Genomic DNA, 13,635 nt, shown 5'->3' with positions numbered 1-13,635 from the left:
ATAAATGGTACATGGCTTGCACACCTCAGCCAACCAGTGTGATGTGCATTTATAAGTACTCGTTGTACATGCACGTATATGGGGTGATGTAAAAGGAGGACATATTTGGACCCAGAGATTGGTTGAAAATTACCATCAAAATAATGGGTTTTAAAACAAAAAATGAAACATGCATCCAATCACATTCGTCGGAGAAGCTTCATCAATCTGTGCCAACCTGTCAATAAATTCACGGCCACAGCTTGGAAGCAAAACACATTTCCAATTCGTACGTACTTGTAGTTTCCATGGTAACAGTCCTTAGAAACCAGAGATTGCTCTGGACTGCAGCATCGGATGGAAAAAAAAAGCTTGTTTAACATTGAGACCGCAATGTATGTTTGTGTATTGAGTGGACTGATTGATTAGCTCTCCGAGTTAACATCTGGCTTTGCATTTTTTTGCGAGGTGGACGGGTTTCTGGTCAGAGTTTGATGCAACCTGTCGGGCCTGAGAATTTCTGATTCCCTCAACCATCAATGTCAAATGCTGCAGTACCGAGCCCGAATGCCAAAGTGTCGTCTCATGGAGGTTTAGAACATCACCGATCACAATCAAAATGTGAGCCTGTGATCAAAATCAGGCCAAGTGGTATGTATTGGCATTTAATTCGTTTTTGAGTAACGATTCTGCGAATTAAATGCCATTAGTTCATTGTAAAATCTATTTTAATTCAGACATCTAAAGTACCAGGAATGTACATTTTATTCTTTACTCTTTCATGTGTTTCGAACATAAAACTGTTAGAAATGACCTGCAGAATGTTTATTTTCCTTTCTTCCAAAGGTGTTGAAAATGTTATACGTATATACAGTACAGTACAACATTGAACTAATTATTCTTGATGTTTGAAATGAAATATATATATGATACTAACACTTTTGGGACACAGCATGTAACTGTTATATATGTGTAACTGTGTGTGTCTCTGTAGCAATCAGCAGCAGTACAAAGAAGACATTTCAAATCCATGGATGACAACTGCAGTGTCAGCATTGTGCAATCTGTACACACCTCCGTGAAGCTTTCCTCTCCATCATTTCTTGGAATCCCTATCAATGTTATTTTAAACTGTACAATAACACATTATTCTCACAAAGAAAGGGTGAGAGAGCTAATCTAGTGGGATTGCACCATGTGCAGGAAACAGATTGAGGGGGAATATTACAAGGCTGGTCCCAACCAACTTCAAGTTGAAGGTGCAACAGCTAATTAGTGACAAATTATGCTTTTTGATGGGTTAAAGCAACAATGTTGACCCTACATATGATGTAGGCCGCTTGCAACAGCAGCCCTGTCTTAAGTAGAGACTTAAGACTAATGCCCCTGTCCCACTTAGGAAACCTGAATGGAAACCTCTGGAGACTTTGCGCCCCACCCAAGGTTTCCGTGCGGTTCCCGGAGGTTGCAGGTGGTTGCCAGTGGTTGCAGGTAGTGGAAGCAGGTAGGGAGACTGACGAAAACCTCCGGGAACCGCACGGAAACCTTGGGTGGGGCGCAAAGTCTCCAGAGGTTTCCTAAGTGGGACAGGGGCATTAAGTGGATTTCAGTTCTAAATGACTGATTTGTTATTAATTTCTTAACAGTTGGAGAGTATTTCCCAAGTGCACCATATATCTTTTGTAGCAGAAGTGATGAACAGAAGTGAGAAGATTGAAAGGCAACTTGATAAAAGAGCTTTAAGGAGGGTCTCGACCCGAAACGTCACCCATTCCTTCTCTCCGTAGATGCTGCCTCAACCGCTGAGTTACTCCAGCATTTTGTGTCGACCTTAAGATAATTAAAGTTCTAATTAAAGATCATCCTTCTAAATTCCAGCGAATACAAGTCCAGTCGACCCATTCTTTCATCATATGTCAGTCCCACAATCCCGGGAATTAACCTGGTGAACATATGCTGCAATCCCTCAATAGCAAGAATGTCCTTCCTCAAATTAGGAGTGCAAAATTGTACACAATACTCCAGGTGCCGTCTCACCAGGGCTCTGTACAACTGCATTAGGACCTCTTTGCTCCTCAACTCAAATCCTGTGCACAAACAGAAGATTCCTCAGTCACTGATCAGCCATGATTTCTATGACACTAAACAAATCTCTTCCAGTTTCCATTTTCCTACTAAGGCAGTGGAATGGTGGCACAACTAATCAAGCCTGATCTGTGATGCTGTCTGTGTAATGTTTGCATGTCCTTCCTGCGATTGCAAACATTTGCGATGGGTGCTCTGGTTTTCTCCCACATCTTACAGGAATGGGGGTTGTAAGTTAAATAGCAATTGTAAATTGTTCCCAGTATGCCACTAGTCGAATCTCGGGGGATAGACACAAAGTGTTGGAGTAACTCAGCGAGTCAGGCAACATCTCTGGAGAAAAAGAATGGGTGATGTTTTGTTTGGGTCGGGACCCGTCTTCAGGCTGAAATTGGGGGCGGGGGGGACACACGACGACTGGAGGTAGGAAAAGGCATGACCCTCTGAGTTACTCCAGCGCTATATGTCTATCTTCAGTATAAACCAGCCTATGTAGATCCTTGGTAGACAAAAGTGCTGGAGAAACTCAGCGGGTGCGACAGCATCTATGGAGCAAAGGAAATAGGCAACGTTTTGGGCCAAAACCCTTCTTCAGATATGTAGATCCTTCCTATGCAGAATAGGGGGGATTGTTTAGAATATGAGGAAAATATGAATGAGATTACTGTGAATGGGTGCTTGATGGTCAGCATGGACTCAGTGGGCTGAAGGGTTTTTTTCTCTCCCGCATTGCCATAATGATATATTATTTCTGTTTTCAGGAACCACAATTAATCCATCCAAACACTTTCTGAAATTGCCATTTGTACAACTAAACGCTACCTGAATGGATACCCAACCGTATTTTATAAAATAAAAGCTCCTTTTCAAAATGAACTCAAGTCTGGAATGTATTTTCCCTGTGCTCACCGACTGCTCTCCAGGCAAGAATCAAACGCAAGTGCAAACAGCCATCCACAGGGCCACACTGGCCACCTGCACCCTTTTGCTTATCCTGGTATTCTGCCTTGGCTCCTACGGGAATCTAATTGTCTTCTCGTCCTTCTTCAATCCATCTTACAGAAAATTCCGGACCCATTTTGACTTCATGATTCTGAACCTGTCGTTCTGTGACCTCTTCATCTGCCTCGTGACCGCCCCCATGTTTGGCTTTGTGATGTTCTCCAACGATGGGAGCAGCATGTCGGACACTTTCTGCTTCACCTTCCACCTCACCAGCACAGGGTTTGTGATCATGTCCTTGAAAACGGTGGCGGTTATTGCTGTCCACCGCCTGCGTATGGTGCTGGGACAACAGACGAACCACTGCTCCTCCTTCCCCTGCAGACTCTTTTTTACCATCATCTTGTGGGTCATTAGTTTCACCTTGGCCACCTTGTCGGCCATGACCAAGTACCACAGCTCCAAGATCTGCGTGCCACTGCTGGGGCTGATCAACGAAGACGGCAAGGCCATCCTGTACACATACGTTGTGGACTTCACCCTCTGTGTGGGCATCGTGGCCGTGTCCTATGCAATGATCGCACAAACTCTTCACAAGAATGCACAGATACACCGGTGCCCCGTAATTACCGTGGTCGACCCCAAAAACCTTGACTCCTTTCTCCCTCCTGAAGGCCCAGGGCCATCTTTATACAGAAAACAGAAATCCAACAAAGCACCCCATGTCCAGATACATCTGCACGCCCCCATCCAAAGTAAAAACGCTGTTACTTCCAATAAAAAGCTTGAGCAAACTGTGAATCTTTCCGCTGTTAAAGGATTCCAAAGCTGTCGTGACTTGTATTATGATACTACTATCAGTGGTCTGCTGTCTACCACTGGGTATAGCACTGGTGCATGATGTCTTATCTTCAGAAAACAGTTTTATCCTCTATCAGTTTGAGCTGTGTGGATTAACCTTGGTGTTTTTTAGATCAGGCCTCAACCCGTTTATCTATTCACGAAACAAATCTGGCCTGCGTAAGAAGGTGGCTTGGTGTGCGCACCTCGTGGCCCTGCTGCTGTGCTGCAAGCAGAAAACGAGGCTGAAAGCAGTGGGAGATGGCAGCCTGGTTGCGAACAGGAACAAGTCTTCTCACCACGACACCAACTCGGCGTATATCCTCTCTCCCAAACCGCAGAAAAAGCTCGTTGACCAGGCCTGTGGTCCGAGTCATTCAAAGGATGTCTTTGCCTCCGTCGAGCCTCAACAAAGAGTACAAAGCTCCTCGACACCTATCAACACTAGGACAGAGCCCTACTACAGTATCTACAATACCAGTGCCCTCCAAGAGAACAGCACTCCAACACGCCTGCAGCCCAAGAGGCAAAACTTAGGGTCAGCTCAGTCCTACACTGGAATGTACTACCACATCTCAAAGACATCAGATTTCATGCAGGACTATGACAGCACCTCTGCCAAACGTATTCCTATTCCATCTGTCTAAACCTGCCACCTGTCTATGTGAAGAGTAAAACAGGAATGGACAGAATTCCAGTGGCAAGAATGTTTTTGCTAGAAAGCAGGCCTCTCTATTAACAATTGTCAGCAATATAAAGTATGTTTCCTTTATTGTAGTCATGACAGAGAATAAAATAACAGAACACACAATGAACACAGTTTAACATTCACCACAGTGAGTCTACCAGTCACATCCTCACTGTGATGGAAGGCAAGAGTCTTAAAGTCCTTATTTCTTCCTTCCTTGTTCTCCCTCTGCATTGAAGCGATCCAGGCTTTCAATGTTGGGCCCCCGCCGGGTGATGGTAAGTCCCGCGGCCGAATCCGAGCTCCGCGAACGGGCCGGTTCAAACTCCGCGGCCCAGGGCGGACGAAGCTGCCACCCTCCAGTCCAGCGGACAAAGCTGTTGTTGCGGGAGCTCCGGTGAATCGGTCACCAACCTGGGACCTGTGAGCTCCCGATGTTGTCGTCCACTGAAGCCTCCGAGGCTCCGGTAGCGCCACCTCAGCCCTAAAGTCGGCCAGCTTCGCGATGGTGTGTCCTGGCGCTGCCTCTGGAGCCTCGAGGTCGGTCCCAGTTGGGGGCCACCAGCTCCGTGATTAGGCCTCAGCGCAGACTGAGATACATAGAAACATAGAAATTAGGTGCAGGAGTAGGCCATTCGGCCCTTCGAACCTGCACCGCCATTCAATATGATCATGGCTGATCATCCAACTCAGTATCCCGTACCTGCCTTCTCTCCATACCCCCTGATCCCCTTAGCCACAAGGGCCACATCTAACTCCCTCTTAAATATAGCCAATGAACTGGCCTCAACTACCCTCTGGCAGCAACAAACAAAGATACAACAAACATACAACAAAGAAAAGGGTCGCACCCCCCCCCCCCCCCCCCGAAGGAAGCGACTAAAAACAAGTTACCCCCACCCCCCCACACACACACAACTAAAAATAAACTAAAACATACGTCCAACAGGGCAAAAGAAAACACCAAAAAAGGAAAAGACAGACGGACTGCAGGCGAGCCGCAGCTGCATGGCAGCGCCACCACTTAAAAGTACTGCTGATGATAGGGCACTGTACTGTTAAATGTAAAACTAATGAACATTGGTTATTATCTAACAATCCATAAAACTCTGGTCCAGCATGGCTTTTGTATGTTCCCAACCAGATGACATGGATATATGCTGCAAATTGTATGAATGTTCTCCCAAATTGTGAAAAGCCACAGGACATTATTGGTGTCAGAGCGGTTGATATAACATTAAACAGGTTTCTGGAACAGGTGGAAACCATGTCCAACTCCGCGTAAATGAGTCTCTAATATGATTTTCAGTGGCGACGGACATTAGCTAAACGATTAAACTGGGATTGCTCTCCTTGGCAGATAACATTTGAAAGGAGATTTAATGGAGATGATGCACAAGATAATGATCAGCTCAGAGGGGGTCATTAGAGAAAACCTGGTGTGGCTGACAGTTCAAGGATGCAGGACACGGATTTTAAATAATTTAGTTTAGTTTAGAGATACAATGTGGAAACAGGCCCTTCAGCCCACTGAGAGAGAGTGTCTTATTAGAATGTGGTAAGGATTGTCGATTTGTGTGAATCTGAAAGCCATTATAATGGAAGAAACACACCTGTGGAGAGAGCAACCCAGAGTTAGTGTTATCTGAGTGTTAATAATGCAATGAATACATGTGTGGGGAGAGAGAAAGAGAGAGAGGAACCCCGAGCTAATAATCCAAAGAAAACCCATCTATGGGGAGAGAGCGCTAGATAGAGAAGAGAGAGAGAGGGGGGAGAGAGGAGAGGAGAGAGAAGGGGGAAGGGGCGAGCGGGGAAGATTTTCTTTAAATGGAGGGAGAGGCAAAGGGAGAGGAAAGGGAGGAAGAGGGGACGAGGGGAGGAGAATGAGGATGGAGGAGGGGAGAGAGAGGAGGGGAGAAAGAGAAGGAGAAAGGGGAGGGAAGGGAGAGGGGAGAGACAAGAGGGGGAGGGGGGAGGAGAAGAGAGGGAGAGGAGAGGGGGAGGAGAGGAGGAAGGACTCGGAGAGATAGGAGAGAGAGAGGAGGAGGAGGAGGAGAGGAGAGGAGGAGAGAAAGGGGAGAGGGAGAAGAGGGAGAGAGAGAAGCGGAGAGGAGGAGAGGAGAGGGGAGGGGAGGGGGAGAGAGGGAGGGGGAGGAGATATCAGGGGAGAATATGGGAGGAGAGGTGAGAGGAGGAGAGGGAGAGAAGAGGGGGAAGGGGAGGGAGAGGGAGGAGAGAGGGGGGGAAGAGGACGAGGAGAGAGGAGGGAAAGGGGGAGAGAAGGAAGGGGGGAGGATGGAGGACCAGGAGGGCAGGAGGAAGAGGGCGAGAGAGGGGAGAGAGGGAGATAGGTGGGGAGGGTGAGGGGAGAGAGAGGATAGGGAGGAGGCCGAGGGAAGAGAGGAGGAATGGGGGGGGAAGGAGAGGGAGAAAGGGAAAGGAGGGGAGGAAAAGGAGAGAGGAGTGAAAGGGGGGGAGAGAGAGGGAGAGAGAGAGGAGGGGGAGGAGATATAAAGAGAGAGGAGGGGGAGAGGAGAGGGAAAGGGAGGAAGGAGGGAGGGGGGAAGAGACAGAATTGAGGGGAGAGAATGAAGATGAGAGGGGGAGAGAACAGGACATGTAGAAAGTATGGAGGAGAGGGGGAGAGGAATGAGGAGAAGGAGGGAGAGGGAGAGGAGGAGAGGGGGAGAGGGAGGCGAAGAAGAGAGGGGAGAAGGAGGAGAGAGAGGAGGGAAAGAGGCCGGAACTGAGAGGATTATGAGAGGAGGGGAGGGAAGGGGAGAGAGAGGAGAGCCTGCTGCGAGCCAGGAGAGGGAGAAAGAGATAGATGAAGAGGGGGGATGGGGAAGGCAGAGGAGAGGAGAGGGGCCGGGAGGGGGAGGGAGGAGGAGGGGAGGGAGGGGCGAGAGGAGAGGGAGGGGAAGGGGGGAATAAGGAGAGAAGAGGCAAGAGAGACGGAGGGAGAGAGGAGGATGTGGAGGGAGGAGAGGAGAGGAAGAGGGGAGAAGAGGAGGAGGAGAGAAAGGAAACGCAGGGAGCGAGGGAGGAGGAGCGAGGGAGAGAGCAGAGGGAGGAGGAGAGGGGAGAGAGGAGGGGAGAGGGAGGGGGGCCGAGGGAGAGAGGAGAGAGGAGAGAATAGGAGGGGTGAGGGGAGAGGAGAGGAAAGAGGGGGAAGAGAGAGGCAGAGGGAGAAGAGGAAGGAGGGGGAGAGGAAAAGACCTGAGAGAGAGAGAGAAGAGAGGGAGGAAGAGGAGGGAGGGAGAGAGGAGAGGGAGGAAGGGAGCGAAAAGGGAGGGAAAGGGGGGAGAGAGAAGAGAAAAGGAGGGAAAGGGGGAGAGGAGAGCAGAAAGAAAGGAAGAGGGGGAGAGGGAAAGGGGGAGGGGAGAGGGAGAGAGAGGGAACAGGAGGCAGAAGAGGAGGGGGGCGGAGGGAGTAAGGAGAGGGAGAGAGAGAGAGAAGGGAGAGGAGGAAGGAAAGGAGAGGGAGAGGGGAGAAAGTCAGAGGGCGGAGGCAGGGAGGAGAGGAGAGAGAGGAAGAGGAGGAGAGGGGAGATAATAAGAGGGAGAGGGGAGGGGAGAGGAGAGGACCAGGGACAGGATGGGGGAAAAGGGAAAGAGGGAGGGACGTGGATCGAGGGGAGGGGGAAAGGGAGGAGACAGAGAGAGAATAGACGAAGAAATGAGAGGAATGGAGGAGGGAAGAGGAAAGAGGGGAGGGAAGGGGAGGGGAGAAGGGAGGAAGGGAGGAGGGGAGGGGAGGAGAGAAGGGAAGGGGAGAGAGGGAGGAGGGCAGGAGAAAGAGGGAGATGTAGAGGAGGAATAGAAGAGGGGGAGGAAGAGAGGAGAGGGGGAGGGGAGGGGGGAAGAGAGGGGAAGAAGGGAGAGAGGGGGAGAGGAGAGAGGAGAGAAGAGGGAGGAGAGGAAAGAGAGAGAGGAAGGGAGAGAGGTGAGGGGGAGGGAGGGGGAGGAGGGAGAGAGGGGGAAGCGGGGAGAGAGGGAGGAGGGGAGGGGAGGGAGAGAAGAGAGGGGAGACGAGAAGAGGACAGAGAGGAAAGGAGAGAGAAGAGAGGGAAGGAGAGAGGGGAGAGGGGAGAGAGGGAAGGGGGAGAGGGAGAAGAGAGGGGAGGGGAGAGGGAGAGGGAGGCGAAGGAGAGGGAGAGGGGAGACAGGAGAGGGGAGAGAGGAGGAGGGAGAGAGAGGGAGGAGGGGGAGGGGGGGGAGGGGAGAGGGAGAGGATGATGGGGGAAAAGGCGAGGGTGGAGGGAGGAGGAGAGAGGAGGAGGGAGGGAGGGAGAGAGAGAGGAGAGAAGACCGGAAGAAAAGGGGAGAGGGAGAGGGAGGAGAGGGGAGGGAAGGGGATTGGGAAGAGGAGAGAGGAAGGGAGGGAGATGAGGTAGAGGGGGAGGGGGGAGATGAGAGAGGGAGGAGAGGTAGGGATGGGACAGCGAGAGAGATGGAGGAGGAGGAGAGGAGAGGAGGGGAAAGAAGAGGGAGAAGGAGATATGGAGAGAGAGGAAGGCGGGGGAGAGAGAGGGAGGGGGAGAGTGATCTAGAGGGGAGGAGAAGAGAGGTGAGAAAGGGAGAGAGAGGAGAGAAAAGGAACTAGAGGAGAGGAGGGAAGGGAGAGGGAGGGAGAAGAGAGGGAGGAAGGAGAGGGAGAGGGGAGGAGAGGGGGAGGGGGGGAGAGGGAGAGGAACCAGGGACTGAGGGGGAGGGGGGAAAGAGAGAGATGGGGGAGGGAGAGATGGGAAGGTAGGAGAGAGAGGAGGCAGAGAGAGAAAGGGGAGGGGATGAGAGGGAGGGAAGAGGGAGAGGAGAGAGGGAGGGGATGAGAGAGGGAGGGAAAGGGAGGGAGGGAGAGAGAGAAAGGAGAGAGAAGGGGGAGGAGGGGGAGAGGGGAGATGGGGGAGGAGAGGAGGAAGGGGGGAGAGGGAAGGCGAAGGGAAGAGGAAGCAGGAGAGAAAGAGAGGGGGAGACGAGAGGGGAGAAGAGAGGGAGGGAGGGACTAGAGGGAGAGAAGGAGGAGGCAGAGAGAGAGGGAGAGGAAGGGAGGAGAGGAGAGAGAGAGGGAGGAAGAAGGGGAGGGGGCAGAGAAGGAAGGGGGAGGAGAGGGGAGGGGAGGAGAGAAAGGGAGAGAGAGAGGGGCAAAGGAGGGAGGGAGAGGGGGAAAGAGAGAGGGGGAGGGAGAGAGGAGAGATGAGAAGGAGGAGGGAAGGGGGGAGAGGAAAGGAAGGAGAGGGAGAGAGGGAAAGAGGGGAGGGGGAGGAGGGGAGAGAGAGAGGAAAAGGAGGAGGGGAGAGAGGGGAGGAGAGAGAAGGGAGGGGAGAGGAGAGAGGAGGAGAGGGGAGAGGAGGAGGGAGGAGGGGAGAGGAGGGAGAGGGGGGAGGAAGGGAGGGGAGAGGAGAGGGGAGGGGAGGGAGGAGAGGAGGGGGAGAGAGAGGGAGGAGAGAGAGAGGGAGGGAGGGGACTAGAAGGACGAGGAGAGGGGGAGGAGGAAGAGGGGAGAGAGAGAGGAGAGGAAAGGAAGAAAGGGAGAGAGATGGAGAGAGGGGAGGTGGAGAGGAGAGAGAGAGAGGGGAGGAGAGGGGAAGAGAGAGGGGAGGAGAGGGGGGAGGAGGCAGGGGGGAGGGGAGAGGAGAGGAGAACAGAAGGAGAGCGGAGGGAGAGGAGAGGGAGAGGGAGGGGGGGGGGAGAGAAAGGATAGAGAGAGAGGGAGAGAAGAGGGGGGAGAGGAGGAGGGAGAAGAGAGAGAGGAGGGGGAAGGGAGAGAGAGGGGGGGGAAGATAAGAGAGGGGAGAGGAGAGGAGGGGAGAGGGAGAGAGGGAAGGAGAAGAGGGGGAGAGGAGAGGGAGAGGAAGAGAGGGGGAGAGGGGAGAGAGGGAGGAGGGGAGAGGAGAAGGGAGGAGAGGAGAGGGGGAGGAGAGAGAGGGGAGGGAAAGAGAGGGAAAGGAAGAGGAGAGGGGAGAGGAGAGGGAGGGGAGAGGAGAGAGAGAGAGGGAGGAGACTGAGAGAGAGAGGGAGGAGGAGGGGGGGCGGATGAGAGGAGAAAAGGGAAGAGAGGGAGTATTACGGAGAGGAGAACGAGAGGAGCTGAGGGGGAGGGAGAGAGGGGAGAGGAAGGGGAAAGATGAGAGGAGGAGAGGAGAAGAGGGAGAGGGGAGGGGAGAGGGAAGGGGGAGGAGAGAGGAGAGGAGAGGAGAGAGAGGGAGGAGGGGAGGAGAGGAGAGGAGAAGGAAGGAGAGGAGGAGGGAGAGAAAGAGAGGAGAGAGGAGGGAGGGCGAGAGGAGGAGAGAGGGAAAGGGGGAAAGGAAGGAGGAGGGGAAGAGGAGAGGAGAGGAGAGAAAGAGAGGAGAGAGAGGAGAGGAGGGAGAGGGGAGAGAGGAGAGGGGAAGGAGGGGAGGGAAAGGGAGAAACGAGGGGAGAGAGAAGAGGAGAGGGGGAGAGGGGGGAGAGGAGGAGAGGGAGAGGAGAGGAGAGGAGGGAGGAATGAGGAGGAAAGGAGAGAGAGGAGAAAGGGAGAGGAGGGAGAGAAGGAGGGGAGGGAGGGAAGAGGAAAGGAGAGGAGAGAAGAGAGAGAGGAGAGGAGAGAGAGGGAGAGGAGAAGAGAGGGGAAAGAGGAGGGGAAGAGAGGATAGAGAGGGAGAGGAGAGGAGGAAGAGAGGAAGAGAGAGAGAAAGAGGAGAAAGGAGAAAGAGGAGAGGGGAGGAGGAGAGGAGGGGGAGAGACGGGAGGGAGGAGGAGAGAGGAGGGGGAGGAGGAGGGGAAGGGAGAGGGGGAGAGAGGGGAGGAGTGAGGAGAGAGGGAGGGGGAGAGGGGAAGGAGGAGAGAGAGAAGAAAATCGAGGGTGGGGAGGAGAGGAGTAAGAGATAAAGGGGGAGAGAAGAGAAAAGAGAGGAAGAGAAGAGAGGAGGAGAAGAGAGAGAAAGAGAGAGTGAGAGGAGAAATAAGGGGAGAGGAGAGGAGAAGAGAGAGAAAGAAAGAGGAGGCAAAGAGGAGGGGGGGGGAAAGGAGAGAGGGAGGGGAGAGGGGAAAAAGAAAGAGGGAGAGGAAAGGGAGGACCGAGAGGAGGAGAGAAGGGAGAGAGGGGAGGGAGAGAGGAGAGAGGAGAGGAGAGAGGAGAGAGGAGAGGGGAGACGAGGAAGACGACGGAGGAGGAGAGAGGGGGAGAGACGAGAAGGGAGAGGGAGAGAGGGGGAGAGGAGAGAGAGAGAGACCTGAAGGGAGGAAGAGGGGAGAGAGGGAGAGGGGGGAAGAGAGAGGGAGAAGGAGAGAGAGGGGAAAGGGAGAGAAGGGGAGGAGAGAGAGGGTATAAAGAGGAGGAGAGGAGGGGGGAGGGGAGAGAGGGAAGGGACGGGAAGGAGAAGGGAAAGGAAGAGAGGGGGAGGCGAGGGAGAGAGGAAAGGAGGGAGGGAAACTGGGAGAGGAGGATGCGAGAGAGAAGAGCCGAGGGGAAAGGAAAAATTTAGAGTTACGCGTGAAAAAATTTGAAATGCCGTTGGTGGCGCCTGGAGAGATAGAGAGTGACAGAGAGAGAGAGAAAAAAATATAGAGTGTGACAGAGAGAGAGAGAGAGAAATATAGAGTGTGACAGAGAGAGATAGAGAGAGATAGAGAGGTGAGAGAGAGAGAGAGAGAGAGAGAGAGAGAGAGAGAGGAAAGAGACAGAGAGAGAGAGAGAGAATGTGACAGAGAGAGAGAGAGGAATATAGAGAGAGACAGAGAGAGATAGAGAGAAATATAGAGTGTGAAACAGAGAGATAGAGAGAGATAGAGATAGAAATAGAAATATAGAGTGTGACAGAGAGAGAGAGAGAGATAAGAGAGAGAAATAGAAATATAGAGTGTGACAGAGAGAGAGAGAGAGTGTGACACAGAGAGAGAGAGAAATATAGAGTGTGAGACAGAGAGAGAGAGAAAGACAGAGAGAGAGAGAGAAGAGATAGAGAGAGAGAGAGAGATAGAGAGAGAGAGAGAGAGAGAGAGAGAGAGAGAGAGACAGAGAGAGAGAGAGAGAGAGAGAGAGAGAGAGAGAGAGAGAGAGAGAGAGGTAGAGATAGAGAATATAGAGTGTGACAGAGAGATAGAGAGAGAGAAAGAGATAGAAAGAGAAATATAGAATGTGACAGAGAGAGAGAGAGAGAGAGTGTGAGAGAGAGAGAGACAGAGTGACAGAGAGAGATAGAGAGTGACAGAGAGAGATAGAGAGAGAGAGATAGGGAGTGTGACAGAGAGATAGATAGAGAGAGAGATAGAGAGAGAGAGAGAGAGAGAGAGAGAGAGAGAGATAGAGAGAGAGAGAGAGAGAGAGAGATAGAGAGAGACAGAGAGAGAGAGAGAGAGAGAGAGATAGAGTGTGACAGAGAGAGAGAGAGAGAAAAAAGAGAGTGAGAGAGAGAGAGAGAGAGAGAGTGACAGTTAGAGAGAGAGAGAGATAGAGAGAATAGAGAGAGAGAGAGAGAGAGAGAGACAGAGAGATAGAGAGAGAGAGAGTGACAGAGATATATATATAGAGAGAGAGAGAGAGAGAGAGAGAGAGAGAGAGATAGAGAAAGAGAGAGAGAGAGAGAGATAGAGAGAGAGAGAGAAAGAGAAATAGACAGAGAGATATGTATATATAGACAGAGAGAGTGATAGAGATAGAGAGATAGATATAGAGAGAGAGAGATAGATATATATAGAGAGAGATAGATATATAGATAGAGAGAGGGAGAGAGAGAGATAGAGAGAGAGAGAGATATATAGATATATAGAGAGAGAGAGAAGAGAGAGAGTAGAGAGAGAGAGAGAGAGAGAGAGAGATAGACAGAGAGAGAGAGAGACAGTGAGAGAGAAATATAGATAGACAGATATATATATATAGAGAGAGAGAGATAGAGACAGATGTATATATATAGAGAGAGAGATACATAGAGAGATAGAGAAAAAAAGAGGTAGAGAAAGAGAGATATATAGAGAGAGAGAGAGAGATAGACAGAGATTGAGAGGTAGCGAGTGGTAGAGAGATAGACAGTGACAGAGAGTGAGAGTGATAGAGAGACAGAGAGATAGACAGAGAGAGAGAGGGGCAGAAAGAGAGAGACAGAGAGAGATAGAGGGTGA

The 13,635-nt window shown here is 51.5% G+C and overlaps 1 protein-coding gene across 1 annotated transcript; it reads left to right on the top strand.

The window, feature by feature from the left end:
• Positions 1-77: 77 nt before the first annotated feature.
• On the top strand, positions 78-5,917 carry LOC129714961 (probable G-protein coupled receptor 75). Its single transcript, XM_055664747.1, is given in 3 exon segments — positions 78-630; positions 2,826-3,820; positions 3,822-5,917. Coding segments are annotated over 2 exon segments (1,557 nt in total). The 5' UTR covers positions 78-630; positions 2,826-2,935; the 3' UTR covers positions 4,494-5,917.
• Positions 5,918-13,635: the final 7,718 nt, after the last annotated feature.

This window comes from Leucoraja erinacea, chromosome 44 (assembly GCF_028641065.1).
Source record: "Leucoraja erinacea ecotype New England chromosome 44, Leri_hhj_1, whole genome shotgun sequence".
Taxonomy (NCBI): Eukaryota; Metazoa; Chordata; class Chondrichthyes; order Rajiformes; family Rajidae; genus Leucoraja; species Leucoraja erinaceus.
The sequence above is the reverse complement of the archived record's forward strand: the minus strand, read 5'-3'. Positions and strand labels throughout refer to the sequence as shown.